The sequence below is a fragment of the Zootermopsis nevadensis genome, unplaced genomic scaffold (genome assembly GCF_977971745.1).
Source record: "Zootermopsis nevadensis isolate Lab colony 2312 unplaced genomic scaffold, Znev_1.0 Znev_ptg000012l, whole genome shotgun sequence".
In the NCBI taxonomy this organism is placed as follows: Eukaryota; Metazoa; Arthropoda; class Insecta; order Blattodea; family Termopsidae; genus Zootermopsis; species Zootermopsis nevadensis.
The window spans coordinates 15,784,637-15,801,563 of NW_028259144.1; the positions used below are offsets into that span (position 1 = coordinate 15,784,637).

Consider the following 16,927-nt stretch of genomic DNA (forward strand, 5'->3'; position numbering starts at 1 on the left):
AATGCCACACAACTGTCACAAGAACAGCGTTATCCTAACCCGGCACGTGGCTCTCTCTGACCAGAGTTGCTGTAGTCAGGGCGAATACGTGCGCTCCAGGACTGTCAGAAATAAATGTCAGTAAGATCAGAGAGCAGTGGGACGGGTAGTAAACAAAGGAAGTATACCTTTCCATACCATAAACATTATTTCCCAGCGGCAATACTTCGTCGCGCGCTGTCTAATTTCCTACGTCGATAGTGTCTTAATTTTGTATAGTACGTGCATTTTCTTTCTACCCACAATTCAGTGACGTAGACACAGCAAACCTTGGTCTTTGAACGATTTATTTATCACAGGAATACGAATACACACGGACGCCACAGGGAACATCAAAGGACTCATCCTCTCGTTCATCAGAGCACGCTGCTTTGGCTTCAGCAGTAGTTATCAATCCCACAAACCAAAGGCACACAGAACTGAACTTAGCGGGGCAAAGTCACAACCCATTTCTACTGCATGTTCTGCTGTCAAAAAATAAATTACACTTAAATCAGAAACCAAAAAACAATACCATAACAAGTCTTGAAATTCCCATCGCGTTCAGTAATACATACATTTTCCTCATATTTCATGCAACCCGGTGAAGACTTTCTGCAGACAGAAAAGGTTCACCAGACGAAATATTGTCGATTTGCTCGGCACAGGAGAATCGGGAAATGCATCCCAACTCATTCTGACAAGTTAAGTAAGAACGCCATGTCACGGAGTATTCGACAGTGAACACCGGATGCACTTGAAACAGACATCCTTGCATTTCGACTCTTGAAATACAACTCACCGACAACGCGAGCGGGTTAAAACATGGCGTAATCCGTTTTGGGATCTTTTTATAATCACAGCGGTATTGCGTGTTTATTAATCTAGTCGAATTTCACGGAATAACAACCATCAATACATATTTAAACATGGGTAACTTTCCGATCAACCAGTATCACGACTCCAGCTTCGTTACATAACAGTTCACGATATCGAGAGCATCGGTACGGAGATTGGATGGTTTTCCCAGTCCACTTCGGCAAATTCTGTGCTACAATATCTCGAAAGAGAAGCACGATCTCTTCATAATCCTGCTTTACGACACATCTGCAACCGCGATGACATTTAACACTGTCGACACAGCATCACTGGATAAAGGCGTCTCACGATTCAATTCCAAAAAAGCAACAGTCGCTTAAAACCAACAACAAAAATATATCAGTAATTTTAATACAATTGTAATGTAAGACAGTCGTTTGTTATTTTTCGTTGAAGTCTACGTGTGTGCAATGCGACGAATCGGATAGCGAACAAAACGTCAGAGCTTCGCCATAAACTCGACATTGTTTACTCTGTATTCTTAGACCGAGCCATATACAATCCAGACAATTCTATGCTCTTTAGAGTCTGCACCATGACCTCGAGAAAGAGAGACAATGACACGAACTGCAAGCTTCTGCATCTTTCCAAACAAATTGGGTGCAAGAACCACTGCTGCCGTTCAAGAAAGACACGTCGAGTGCTTGCATGAATGCATTAGTTCTTCCGTCGCGGCTTTGGCGGGATTGAAAACGAAATGCTGAGAATACATAAACCTAGGAAACAGGAACCATAAAATTTCATTATGAAGAGCTTTGCATATTTGCACTTCACCTAATATTCCTACGACGAATAAATCAAGGAGGGAGAGACGCGAAGCACACATGGAGACAATGAGAAATGTACGGGCGTACATAACGTCCTTCTTGCAATGGCATTGGATTGCTGTAGTCCGACGAGGTCTTCGTTGGACAAGGAGTCCTAGAACAAGGTATAACCGTTACATCAACATCCGTTTCGTCCATTTCTAAAGTTGCTTCCCCATAATTTCTTTTGTGATCTGTTCACGAGTCTCTTCAACGTCTTGGAAGCAATGAAATCGCAATGTTATAAACATGTCTCAGTAATCTACATCGCAGTTTTCCCATGCTGAGTTATTTATACTTCCGCAAGTCCGGTTCTCATTCCACGGCCCGGATATATTTATTGTATTGCCGTCACTCTGCATAATTAAAAATAGTTATCTGACATCACACAACACGATTTGTTGATGTCAGTTCCTACTACAGTACAGCTTAATTAGGGCCAGTCGTACTAATGAAAACTTTGAGGGATGCGATACACTACATCAGAAATTAAACCTGATACTGAAACATTTATCACGTAAAAGAATTAACAAGAATCTAACTAATGACTGACTTAGTTGAAGAAAATTGCATAACAGGCCAATGTGAATGTCTGCAAGAGCATACCTAATTTAGCAATATTTTAATAAGCTCAGAGTTTCATTAATTAGCCTCATTTATAATTATGCATAACGCGAGTCGATAATTAAAAATTAATTAGGCCCGGGGTCTCGAAAAGGCACCACATGGTCACTATCATAATTCTGTCATTGAATTATTTATGCACTGTTTCAACTCGGGTGCTGCTACTTGAGAGTTGTTAGACCTGCTTTGAATGTTTTAAATGCTCTCGGTTGTCAGTCTTGTTGGTTTCTACAAATTAATTTAATACACTGACCGCAACAGGTTTTGTCAGTGTTCGGTCCGTTGCCGGTATTCTTCAGTGCTTAAAAATTTCCTGTCCTTTTAAACATTTCTTTTGAAGGTCTTAAATATCGTCACTAACACCAAATCTTCAGCTGTAGCAATGCAAGCAGCTCTTTAATGAGTTTTAAACTTTGGTTTATATATTAACCTAGATCTTACATGTCACCAATAATGACAATTCCATCTAGAATAGGCCTGCGTGCTTCATCGCCGGAAAGAAAAGTTCTCTTTATGTGGTATGAAGACAAACACGATGATGATTAAGGCGTTCGTTCACGGACTATTTAGTGGGTGACGAATCATTTCACGACGACCTGCGAAAAAATGGGAACTGTAACATGCTGACTGAGCTGAGTCATCAGAACTCCAAGAGTTAGGTTTAGTCTCTGATCACATAGCAACATTTGTACTATACCCATGTATTGCTACCGTTATCAAACGTCATCACGACACCTTACTTCAAAATCAATCGCGATTAATAATTTTGTTACCCTACCATCCGACAAACTGCCACGGTGGTCTAGCGGTTAGAACGCTAGCCTTGTAATCCTGGGGTCTCGGGTTCGATTCCCGGCTGTGCCCGAATTTATAACTTGTGTTGGGCAAGGCCGTGGTCTAGCCAACACGGAGTTTTCCTCTGTGGCATCCCAACAATTACTCCATTCACACACAGAAGAAGGCAATGGCAAACCACTTCTGGATCATCTGCCAAGAACGTATATGAACAGGTCCCAGTCCGAGAAAAGGATGGAAGGATCCTGTTCATATGGACCTGTCGCCAGACAGAACACTAATAATAATAACCATTCGACACTACGCATAGCTTAATCAGCTGAAAACGCATAATTTCGTAAGAAATATAAAAATACAACTCTGTCATCAAACCAAAGTCACAGAAAGCTATGCGGGTGACCAAAATGCTCATGAAAGGAGTCTTATTGCGCCGTGTCGTCTGGTAGAAGTTTACAGATGTTTCGCAGCCGTTTGCTGCCTCCATCATCAGGACGATAAACTTTAATGAGTATGAAGCGTCGATAAACATCCCTGACGACAGTCTCTTCATACTCGCCGCTAAGAGAACTTGAAACATACAAAGGAGGAATAGTATCCCGGTCAGCCCGTAGTGGATCCCATATACATTAGCGATAACATTGTCGTCACATCCCTGGATAGAACTGCATGTTATTCCAAATTAAACACCAAGATCCTTCTTCAGCGACTGAACGCAAGACTTAAGCAGCCCCTGTGGCGTATGTTACACTAGTAGCAGACCATAAAATGACGTGCTTGGTCGAATTTGACGTAAACTTTACTGGTAAAATGTTAAAACACTGGAAGTTATAAAACAGTCAGTAATTATAAAACAAATAAATGAGTAATGATAACAGGACAACGGAAAGCAACAAAGACGTGTGAGAAATATCACTGTATTAAGGATGAATGTTCTACACTCAGGTAGGAATGAGGTTAGGTTACACATGCGCAAAACATCACTTACTGTCCACAGATGACGAGAAAAACCCTGCTGGAGGAAGTCGTTTCTGGTGCGGTGCAGGGGGAATGTTTACTACCAAGTGGACTAGAGGGCTGCTATTGGTGGGAAGTGTGATACGTCAGAGTTTTACGCTACTACACAGACTGAAAACATCAAGCCGTTAAGAGTAGCGTGTAGTGAGCGCACTTCTAATGTGTTCTGCGGGTGTTGCGATAATATTCTAGATTAAATCACTGTGCAGCTGTGAGGTAATCTTAAAGCTGTACCCATTAGAACACATGAAATCCTGTCGTCTGTTGTTCGTTCAGTGGTTGTGGAACGAATGCTTTTAGGATGGATCGTCACTCAACGCGAAATCTTGCGCATGCGCGTATATCGCATTCCTAGCAGGGCTTTTCTCCTTCTCTGTGGACTGTACCTACCAGGCCGCCAACGTCACTGGGACTTTCTTAACACTCGCATACAACACATGGAACACTAAAATATGTTGTCATATTTCCGGCAGATAGATAATTGTCGTGGCACATATCGTTGACTGAAGGGAAAATCTACGAATATGCAAAAAAATTGCGGGGTTTGTAGAGATGCAAAATCGTTGTAATTGCCAAATAAAAAAAGGATTGTTCATGCAACGCATAGTAACAAAGTTGGAAATACCCAAAGAAGTCAGCAGATTCTGACATGATTCAGCATGTAAAGAGGTGAGAGGTTATCAAATACTCTGTTCGTACACGAAAACAGCATATTTTTATATGTTTCAACATAAAAATCTCTCGCGACAAGGACAACAGGGACTGGACCCTAAATGGGCAACTTTATGATCACTTGTAAAAAAAAACGTGTCATATGTCACGTAACCCCAGTGGGATAAACGGTCTCAGCTCGCCTTCGCGTTAGTAAATACTGATGAGTCACACTATACAGTACAAGGCAACGCAACACCTTCGCATATAGCACAGACTTACATTGTTTCGAGTATCATGACGTCATGCAACACCACCACACCGCTTCAAGGGTTCGGTTCCGGCTAATCAAATTTACCTGAACCTCAAATATAAATACACAGAATGCCTCAAAAATTACTTTAGTCGTAACAGCAGGCCAGTGTACACTGTGTACAAAAAGGTTAAGCGCTGAAGACATTGTACAGTCCGAAGCCAGAGGAGATGTAAGCGTACAGCTTGCGTCATAATTCCAATTATTTGTAAAGAGGATTGTGCTAGGAGTGTCTCATTCTAGCCCCCGTTATTCAAAGCACCCACTGCGCGTTATGCTGGTTCTAAATACTCATAATCCTTATCATCACATGCATCACATGTTTTGCGGGTTAGGTTATGATGTCATGTGATCTTGTAGGTGGTTAACACTTCAGAGAAACGTACTCTGCCCTGTCAGCTGTCTTCTGAAGCTATAAATCTGACATTCAAGACAGAGATGGAAAGTTTTAACACAAAGCCAGTTCCCACAGGCGTCCTGCGTATCTTGATTTACCACGTGAAGAAGGATTTTAATTGTGAAGCCATTTATTACGCAATTGTCTGCATCCCTGTGTCACTTCGCCTTCTTCTCAGTCTATATTCTTCCCTCACAGTGCAATGCCGATTTTCTCTCATACAAATAATGAATATGGAAAACGGGGTAAACAGGTAACGGTACTGAAGATTTATGTCTTCTGGGTTGTTGCGCTGTGTAGTCTGGTAGATGTTTACCAACGTTTCAGAGGTCATACTGCCTCCATCATCAGGGCGATTCTTAGTATGAAGATTTCTGTCTTCTGGGTTGTTGCGCTGTGTAGTCTGGTCGATGTTAACCAACGTTTCAGAGGTCATACTGCCTCCATCATCAGGGCGATGAGTTTGAAGATTTGTCTTCTGGGTTGTTGCGCTGTGTAGTCTGGTCGATGTTAACCAACGTTTCAGAGGTCATACTGCCTCCATCATCAGGGCGATGAGTATGAAGATTTCTGTCTTATGGGTTGTTGCGCTGTGTAGTCTGGTCGATGTTTACCAACGTTTCAGAGGTCATACTGCCTCCGATGAATCGCCCTGATGACGGAGGCAGTATGACCTCTGAAACGTTCGTAAACATCGACCAGACTACATAGCGCAACAAGCCACAAGACAGCCATTTTATATAACTGCAGTAATTAGTATTACAGTAACCTTCATATTTTTTAGTTAAATTCCATGATTTAAACAGTGGAACCATGTACCTTTGCGCAATAACAGGATTTTACGCTTGTGCATATATCTACAAAACTGTTACACTAAAATGTTCTTTGTAAGTGTCCGCCCACCTCGCACTGGCTAATTCCCAATCGTGTGCTGAGTCGCATAAAATAGTAGCGAGGGCCACATACGGCGCGCAGACCGCCGACCCCTGGTCTGGATCATACTTGCAGACCTCTCAATTATGCGCTCAGTCAACACACAATGCCCAAAGAACGCACGCAAATAAAGAAACAATGGATGGATTCTACAGCAGGACTCGATTCATATTTGTATATCATTTACACAAAAGGCTGAGCCGGGATAGCCTAGTGAGTATAGTGACTAGCTACGGGCTGGACGGTTCGATCCCCGACGGGGGCAGAGCATTTTTCCTCTAGCCTCTGCGTCCAGACCGGCTCTGGAGCCCACCCAGCCTCCTCTCCAATGGGTACCGGGGTCCTTTCCCGGGGGTAAAGCCGGCCGGGGCGTGATGCTGACCACTCACCCCCATCTAGTGCCGAGGTCAAGGAAGAGAAGAGCTATACCTCCTCTCCCCCCAAGCGCCTGTATGGCGTATAGTGGGACAAACTTTACTTTACTTACACAAAAGGTGTAGCCGGTTTCACCTTGTTCACATTACGAGGATCATGCGAGAAACTGAAATTTCTAAACCTTCTAAAACAGAAATAGAGTAGTAATAGAAAGAGCTGGCGGATTAAAACGCATTTTTTTCCGCAAAATCTGCGTAGACGGTCCAGCACAGAAACGAATTCCACTTCGAACGAGTTCAGATGCTCTTCATCGCGTTACACAGAACGGTGGTCTGCAGTTCGGAATGACGTGGGCAGTCTGCCGCATGCAAGGACGCAGAAACGTTTTTAAGTTGCTTCAAAGCAACGTACGTTCTCTCTTTTGCTGCACGAAATCACAACTACAGTGGCGAATGGCTGTTGCGTAAGTCTGTCTGCCGAGAACTAGAGAGACAGAACTAAGGCACTTTATCAAGTACAAGACACCAAGACGAATTAATTTTAAAAAATTCTTGCCTACAGAATGCAGACAGCCTTCCAACATAAATGGTGGCATACAAACCACAACGAAGAGACCAAAGATAGTGTAGTTGCGTCATATTGTGATTTATTAAATTATTTGGTTATTCCGTCAAATCACAATGTATTTAAAATAAGATAATTAAAATAATTAAAATATCATTCTGTGTTCCATATCGAATAATCGATTTACAATTGGAACAGTTACAACATGTTTCGGTTTAATTAAACCATCATCAGGTGTAAAATTATATTAAATTTAAAACTCAATTACAACAAATTAAACCTTGATCGGATACGGTAATACTTCTGGATCAACTCCAGACACAACTGTGTTGTCTACTATTTCATCTCTGACCGATGTAAACATCAAAAGCATCACTTCAAACAATAAAGTTGATCCATTATATGAAAATATCTGGACACGACCTCCAAAAAACTACACTACGAAAAATTGTAAATAATTGTAATTGAGTTTTAAATTTAATATAATTTTACACCTGATGATGGTTTAATAAAACCGAAACATGTTGTAACTGTTCCAATTGTAAATTGATTATTCGATATGGAACACAGAATGATATTTTAATTATTTTAATTATCTTATTTTAAATACATTGTGATTTGACGGAATAACCAAATAATTTAATTTTAATGAAGAGACCAAAGTACAACTGAGATGGAAAGGCATAACAAGAGGTCGACCATCACGTCCCTACGATGATGATGACCAAACAGTTAGAAAGCAGAGTTTTCTGGTTAAATGCAGGAAGTTTAAATACTGCGCCAATTGAACAAATAACGTACGTTTCAAGGCATTCATCAGTTCTCTGTAAAAAATAAATATGGGCACAAAAAATAATCCTTTCTGAATCACCAGAAATATCACATGTACCTTCTTCCTTAAAACAGTTCTGAATATGTCTAACAGCACCAAATCGCTTTAACGTAAACGACACATCCTCTACTTCCCAACAGATCAATCAAAACTCCTCAGAGCCTCGAAAACCCAGCACCAGACGTTCTCAACCTGTCAGTCGCAGAAGTTTTGCGTGGAATCGCTTCGGTCTAAAAATTTGTTTACAACCAACATCCAGCCAGTCAGGCAAACAAGCATTTAACATAGTTCATTCAACTTACTGAAGGTGTTTGACACTCTTATTCCTTCATTAAGCTCCATAGGGAAAACGGGGCACATTGCAACATTATCATTTGTCCGTTTCTGAGAACTAGCGCGCGCCACTGCGAGCAGTGAGACTAATGTCGCAGTGTTCCCGACAGCGCGAGGTAAAATGTTGCAGTGTCATTTCTTTTTCTGAAAGCTGTCCATGTTTAACGTGTGGTGAGCATGTTTTAAGCACCGAACAGCTTGTTAATGTTTCATACATATAACGCCGCTGTTACTTGCTGAGAAGGTCGCCTCTTTTCTCCTTCTTCTCATCTGTCATTTGCGTAAGGCGATCGATCGGTTTAGTCTACAAGAGTGACAATGGGGCAGGTTGCAACACGCGTTGTGACTTACTGTAAAGTGACCCTGTTAATATATATTATTTAAATCTTGTCCGTCTAATCACAATAAATTCTTATTAAATATTAAAATATTACAATAATTAACATTTAAAATATTAAATGATGTTCTTTATCTTCTTATTAAATTTAAAATATTAAATGATGTTCTTTATCTTTAATATTTTAAATGTTAATTATTGTAATATTTTAATATTTAATAAGAATTTATTGTGATTAGACGGACAAGATTTAAATAATATATATTTATTATATCACAATATGACGCAACTTTACCACCTCATGACCCTGTTAAGTTATTTTAAAATGTATATATAAATATTTTAATTATTTAAGTGCTTTTGTGAAACACTGTACAACAATAAGCTCATCAGGACGCTACATACTAAGTGCTCCAACATGTACCACTAGCGGGGCAGTTTGCAACAGTTACATTAAGTTCTCTGCAATGTAATGGTTCCCATTCTTTATACATCTCCACGAAGGTCTTGTTATTAACATACATTCCGAGTTTTTGTGTAATCGTTAAATGTTACTCAGAAAAATCAAATCATAAATTTGTGGCAACATGTCCCGGTCTCCCCTATTAATATGCATAAATATGCTGTGATAATTTCGCAACGTGTTGCTAATGCGGCAAACATTTGCATATGACGGCATTAAAATGTGCTATAATTTGGTGATTTTGGTTCTCGTAGCGGAAAGTATTAAAAGAACTGTCTTCTGGGTTGCAGCGCCCTGTAGTCTGGTAGAAATTTACCAACGTTTCGCAGGTGGTTACTGCCTGCAGCTTACTAGACTACACGATTCAACATTCCAGAAGATATTCATCCTCGCGATATAATTTGGTATGTTTATTCTACACTTTGTTATAGATGTGCCCCACCAAAATAACAAGACACCATTCGCCACTGATCATTGCGAAGGTTTAGGTTTAAGCTGTGTATGTTTGAAATCTTGGTTTGATTTGTTTAATGAACTGAAAATCGCGAATAAACCATGCAGCTAATTCAAGGGCATAGCCATTATAAAATTAAACTTTAGTAAACATCGTCGTGAGCTGAAAAATATAAACTACTTCATCTCTCATGTCATATGAATCCGCCGAAAGCTGGGCATACAATACCACTTAATTAAACAAAATTTAAATCAGGAGACCAGTCCTACAAAACAACAACCCACGCCTCTAGTAAAAAAATGTTGGAAGATGAACTGATATTTTTAACGTGTTCTGTCCACTGTCACTGCATCCAAAACACAACACTGAATTCCAAGGACATATTTACGGCAGACATCGTAAACACGTCTTGAAGGTACGAGATTTCCACAAATAACAGCAGGATAAAACCGAAGTCAATGAAGATCATCAGCCTCTGCACAGAGGACACTGGCGGCGGACAGTCCAGCCACTGCAATTACATCATAAATCAACGTCTGCTAGTACGAGTAGTTTAAAACATCTTCTGTTCGTCGTGGCTTCACGCACAGTTGGCATAAATGTCCACTTCCTGCAGATCGTGACAGAAATCAACAGTGGGCACAATGCAGTTCCATAAATGCATACATTCTGTTCAACTGCCATGTAACGAAAACAGTTTCAAATTAAACTTACACACATCCTTGGAGGCCCTTCTGGGTTTTGACGCCGTCTAGACTTATAATTGGATACCAACGTTTCGGAGAAAAACAGTACCTCCATCTTCAAGACTGAAAACTTTACACCTGTGGTGATATAATCAGGCTGAATTTATGTATTACATCAATAAAAAGCTCACAATATTTGTCGTAAAACATTATTATTGGTATTTCATTTAGAAAAACAAGTACAAAACGAAGAAGGTTCGTACATCATACGACGGCTTTGTTTTCAAACGCTGGATACATTTTTTACACAGTTAACCAGACATTGAAAACATTGTAAATTTTCAGTAAAAAAAAGTACAAATCGTGTTCTCGCATACCACACCTTCTACGCGATCAAATCTAATTTAAAACACGTGGCGCCGTGATAACACTTCCGGCCTGACAAAACATTTTCACAAAACACACGCTACTCTATGGCATAAGTCAATTTGTTTAAAGCTGCTTACAGAATTTCCTACAAGCGGTAAAGACTGCCAACTGTTACGTGTTCCAAAACACAAAATTCATGTAAGTGCCGTGTACTAAAGCCCCGTACTTTGTTAGTTTGCAACAAGTTCGTCGGTGCCTTACCAGGACTGCCCGTTTCTTTCCTTATTGGTCTCGTACTCATCAGGACCCGATTCGATGCCAAGATCGCCAGCGCAATACTTGAGCGTTTTGGTTTTCGGGATAGGGCAAACGTCTGTATTTGTATGTTAGGCCAGTGGTATTCAACCTGGGGTACGCGAAATTTTAAAAAAAATATTATTTTATGATAAACACTGAATAATCAGTAATGTAATTTATTTAATTTATTTTAGACGTAGATTATATACTATGTATAACTTGACTTATACACCAACAACTTTGGGGGTACAAAATTGAAGAGAAATTATATCTGGGGGTACGCGAACAAAAAAAGGTTGAATACCACTGTATTAGACCATGTGTTTCTTTACGTTGTTTAGCTTACCGTCATTATTACCAATCGCAGTTGGGACCCGCAGTGCTCAGGCACTCTAAATACGGGTCATCAAAGTAAGTAAGTACTTTAGTGCGCTTTCAGGAACTGAAAAAGACACCCGGAAGTGTTTCATTAACTTCGTACACCTATCAGCTATACTGGTAATGAAGAATCATCACAAAAACGTTATTAATGTTGAAAAATGCCCGCAATTTGATCCTGAGGGACGGGAGACAATGCTGACGGCCAATATACGGGCACAGCGTCATACCATTATAACGCGGAGGAAGTGCCGACACATAAACTCATGCATAACCTCGGCATCTGATGAAGGAACGTGGAGAATTGCAGACTCCGGTCGCTCTGTCCCCAGTTACCCCATCAGACATGCGACTTTGATACCTCGGCTCACACAAATCACAAACACCTACCAATAATTAAAGTGGGTGGCTATAAAATGGAGGTCCAGGGTTCGATTTCCGGCAGGGGCGCAAGGTCGCCACGTCTAGATTAACTCTGGGGATTACTCAGCCTTCTGTCCAGTCGTCACCGGAAGTAAAGCGGCAGAGATACGAAGCTGTCCACCCAAACTCCATTTAGTGACTACAGTCAAAAAGAATGTCAACCACACCTACCTCAATTCCCCACGTCTTCATGGCGTGGTGCTCGATTAAAACATCTTTACGTCGAATCCATTTTGTGGTTGTTTAATTTTTAGAATACGTATCCTGTATTTTTAAGATTTCATAAAGACGAATCAAAAATCAATATAAACTGATCGCGAACGAAGATAATTCCAGGACTGGTAGACATTGGATTAAAGTGTGACTAAATATGAATTGCACTTTTGAAAGACGCTACACAAGGACAAAGTAGGATTTGAGGTCTTCACGGCAGCGAGTCCAAAGAAGGCTGTCTTCTGGGCTGTACGTCCTTGCTGATGGAGGCAGCACAGACCTCCGAAACGTTGGTAAACTTTCACCAGACTACCCGGCTCTACAACCCAGAAGACTGCAGCACAATGACTGTTAAAAATTGACTAGAAATTTAAACACAGTTTGTCCCGAGAACTTGAATCATTTAGTACGTAGTGCACCATTGAATAAATTTGCAAAAACTGAAACACCAAATAACCTAGGAATAAATCATATAGTCGATGTAAAAATCTACTGCGCGCTATTGATTGACCTGGGTGTCAGAACGTTACAGATGTGAACCAAAATAAATGCTACAAATTTCTTGTTTCAAATCACCCTTATTGATTTCGACGAAAGAATGCTCTGACCTTACAACCCACGCGTTACTTGGAATTCATCCTCGGTATTAGAATGAAAAAGCGAAATCGGAAGAAAAAAAAGTCCCGTAAATAATGCTCTCCTCACTGTCAATTTCGAAGCTGAGGGCAAAATGAAGTACAATGTATGTGGACGCGTACACATCTTGGGTCATATGAAAGGACAAAAAATGACACTTCGTTTGAAAATAAAAAAAAACTTATTTATCCATTGTTTCTCTTATATTTCACCTCGATCTCACTAACTTGTCAATACCAATAGCATCACTTCGTTTCGGTACATTCGTGGACTGGGCATGCGTCACATCCATATTTAGACCGATACGAATTCTACCTAGTAACAATCTCACACGCGTTTTAATAAGCTTAAAAGGTTTCTTTGGAATTTTGAATCAAAGTACTCTGTTATACCTCGTCTTTCCTCAACAGCAGCTGCACCGAATCATTTTAAGGCTATTTTTCCTCCAATATATGTTGAACGCAGAACATATAAGACGTACATGACCTATTACAACTCAATTTATGCTTAGTATCAGAAATAATTTCTGAAATAACGTTTATCATGCCGAAGTAATTTTGAATGCCAGAAACATTTTGTAAGAGATGACTGAACAAAGATTCCTCAGAAACTACTGAAGTCAGTTTAGTATCTCATTTTATAAACAGAGCCAACAACAGGCTTTACTCATTCCCATGGTAAAGCTTCTTTATGTATCTGAATGCAGTGTCCTGAAACCTGCTTAGACTAGGTTAGATAGGCTTTTAATTCACAGCTGGAGCTCTAAAACAGCAGAATTTCTCAATAACTTCCAAGTTAATTAAATCTCAGTTTAAAGACTCAAATCCTATAAAGCAGTTATTGGGTTAAAAAAAGTTCAGCAGTATTTATTCAACTGAACAAAGGTTAGGACTTTATTAAATGAAATTCTCTAGCAGTCTGAAATTTTCCGAAACTGATGACGTTTTCTGATCCGACATGTTTACGTATCGATTGCTATCTTCTAGGTTGTGACATAATGTAGTTTTCTACCCTGAATCTGGATGCAACAGGTTCCTCCGAAATGTTGGTATCCATTGTCAGATTAGACGACGTCAAAACCTTTCCACCTCAGTCCAAATATTGACCCTCGTGAGTCTTAAATCTATGTACTTCAACGTGTTAACTTCTTGGAATGCATAAAACAAGGAATCTTAAACCAGCGTAGATCTCGAGGCCACTTGCGATAAACCACTGAGGTGCGTCTGCAGCGGCAATCATCGTTCTTGCAAATTGCGGGCAGTTTCTTCAGTAACGTAACATGCACTGGGATAAAATCACTACTGATTAGTCCTTAAACATACACGGCGGACCGTGCCACAGCTCAGGCAGTTAGCCGCGAAGGGTCGGGTTCGCGCCCAGATTAGTTCAGGTGGGAATTCTGATGTGCAAGTGATATAGAGACAGGTCTTTCTTCCAATCCTTCGGATTTCCCGTCAATATCATTCCACCACTGCTCCATATTCATTAATGTATCGTCTGGGGCAGGACAAAGATCCCTTAGAAGCCCCGCCAGCTCCAGAGAGACAGTCTACCCCAATACAACGAAAATGACAGACATGGCGTTGTTTGTTGAGAAATGTATGCAATAAACCTTTAATATATCAAGCAGTTCCAGGCATGTGGTTGTATAATATTTATCTGCAAACCCCAAAGTGATATTTTGGACATTTGGTAGACACCACCCCAAGGTCAGGAAACTTGACAACGTTGTAACCCCCCCCCCCCCGGCATTAAGCTTGTCACTCTCACTTACAAGCCATGTCCCACCGCGCTTATAGTTTAATCTGAATTTCAACATCCGCACTCGATCACTATAGTCGTCTAAATATTTCACAACAAAATCATTCATTATTGCCTACTAGTACCAACTGTATTTTAGACATCGAATATCATTAAAATTAACTAAACCGTGACTACATGAAGGTGTACGAGGCAAGATCTGACAAAGACGATTATTCGACCTTTTAACAATGCCAACACACCGAAGTCACCAACTAATCGTACTTAATCCAAAAGCAGAGCTCTTATTCTACTCACCAGGTTTGCTGGTTTCTTCCACCTCATGTCCGCCAAGTGTAATGAAACATAAAGCCGCCAACACAAAATATAGAAATACAGAGTTCAGTCTCATCATTACCATTAGTAATACTCTTTACAGATCCCTCGTTGCTCACAAATTATTCGTACTATAAAATAGCTGTCATGTTTAAATTCACGTTAAAATATACCACCCAACCACAGCTGCACTAACCGTCACGGCCGTAACGACGCCGTCTTCCTTGATCTCTTATTTGTTGACTGAAATCAAAACATGGAGTAAACCATCTTCGGTTCATGCGCATGTCACCAAAGAACACATGAAAGACAAACTAATTCCTCCGTACCAACACCAATCATAAACGTTGAACGCACAGAAACTGCTTAGGGTTATTTATCAATATTAGTATTATAATAGCTTCTAATAATTAGATTATAAATTCATAGTACTAAAACACATTTCTCTTCCTTTGATAATGAAACTCCGACTGGACCGCAATGTATAATCTTTCCATTTATTATCTTTGCATATTTATCAGAAAAGCAACCTCACTAGCAAAGTTTTGCCCGTCAGAGCAATTACATGAGTGACATATTATTAAATTGCAATTAATCTGTAGCTTACGTAAGTAACAGTTAGTGAAAGAAAATATGAATTTATATTTATTTCAAGTTCAATCTTCACTTAATTCCTAATTAGATGAAAAAATATGTTAGATTAGTGGAAAGAAATGTTATTATGTTGGTCGATTGTTCACTTCCTGTTAACTTATTGTTGAAGATCAATTTATTTTTTTTAGGATAGGCATTAACGTTGAGTATTGGACGTTTACGACTGTTAAAACAGTGAGACTTATCAGGTGTTAAAGAACTGTTATGAGATCTATACTGTTTACTGTAACATAATTATTATCCGTATTAAATTTCAGAAAGCATGGGAGGCGATCATGGGCATCACCACAAATATGAAGTACCAGATTACAGAATTTACAAGATTGAAGATTGCCCTAAGTTGTTAAAAGTACAAAAAGCTCTGGAGCAGAAGGGATTAAAGGATCCATGGCTCCGGTTTGTTCATTGTCATTTATAGCACATTTGCATTTTACATATTGTAATAGACTACTATGATAATGCATACAGATGCCTCTTTTGTTTATAACATTTTAATAGGTGTTCTGAGCGAATTCTTAGTGCATTGTATCGTCTTCCGACGGAGATATTGTGTATTAAGCATTGGGGCTAAATATACATAGTTCAGCCAACATTAACAAAACCGAGCCAGGCTGCTTCTGATAAACATTACTATAAATTTCACCTTGCAGTCAGCAATTTTAGTACATTGAGATGTTTGCCATGTATCTGTTCTTTATACAAGCATCACAACTACTAATTATTCAAATGCATATTCTTTCATATAGGAATGAAGCTTGGCGCTTTCATCATTCTTTCAAAACTGAGGGGTACAAAGCAAGGCGAGCCATTTTCCGTGGAATACAGTGGGGATTTGCTGCATTTGTAGTGACTATTGCAATTGAGAAGGTGTGGGAAACAATGTCACCTAGTGATCACAGTCATGTACATCACTAATACACTGTAAAATAGTTATATTGGAAATACTCGTGCAGAATACAAAGTTTTGGGTGTCAGGATAACAAAACATTCACAGATAGTGATTTGTTAATTCAGTATATAATGTTTCATATGGTTCTGTATTTGTTTTTGTTACATATGACCCCCTAAATTTGTGTGCTGTGCTGCAGTTTTGTTTTAAAGTAAAGGACTTTAGAGTAGTCACTTTGGTAAGTTTAATTTAATTATGATTAAATATAAAGCTGTAGTATAAATACAAAATATAAAATAAAGCTGTTATGATTTCAGTGGATTTTTTACACCGATCCCCTACAGATGGTAACCCATGAACCTTGAAAATGTTATGCTTGTGTTAAAATGCTGTATATACACTTTAAGAAATGTAAGTACAAGGGAATTGCAATATAGGGGTTCTTCCTTTGTTTTGCAGGCTGTCATTAATAGCAATATTAATTGTGCCAACATACATGATAATGTGAAAAGTAGAGT

General features: G+C 39.6%; 2 protein-coding genes across 10 annotated transcripts in view; one reads left to right on the top strand and one right to left on the bottom strand.

Annotated features, from left to right (window-relative positions):
- The window catches only part of LRP1 (LDL receptor protein 1), a 156,268-nt gene extending 141,141 nt beyond the window's left edge, over positions 1-15,127 (bottom strand). For all 6 annotated transcript variants that reach the window (XM_087348131.1, XM_087348128.1, XM_087348130.1 and 3 more), the window contains exon 1: positions 14,849-15,127. In XM_087348131.1, coding sequence (XP_087204257.1) covers positions 14,849-14,951 — 103 coding nt within the window. In that variant the 5' untranslated portion in view covers positions 14,952-15,127. The remainder of the gene's footprint in view (positions 1-14,848) is intronic.
- A 190-nt stretch (positions 15,128-15,317) lies between these two features.
- On the top strand, positions 15,318-16,725 carry ND-B12 (NADH dehydrogenase [ubiquinone] 1 beta subcomplex subunit 3). Of its 4 annotated transcripts, none has more exons than XM_087348143.1 (3): positions 15,318-15,473; positions 15,778-15,916; positions 16,267-16,725. In XM_087348143.1, exons 2-3 carry the CDS (start codon positions 15,783-15,785, stop codon positions 16,433-16,435), a joined length of 303 nt encoding a protein of 100 aa, XP_087204269.1. In that variant the 5' UTR covers positions 15,318-15,473; positions 15,778-15,782; the 3' UTR covers positions 16,436-16,725. The 4 variants fall into 4 exon arrangements, with proteins under 4 accessions (XP_087204269.1, XP_021916775.1, XP_087204270.1 ...); XM_022061083.2 differs by lacking the exon at positions 15,318-15,473 and adding an exon at positions 15,543-15,694; XM_087348144.1 differs by lacking the exon at positions 15,318-15,473 and adding an exon at positions 15,584-15,661.
- Positions 16,726-16,927: the final 202 nt, after the last annotated feature.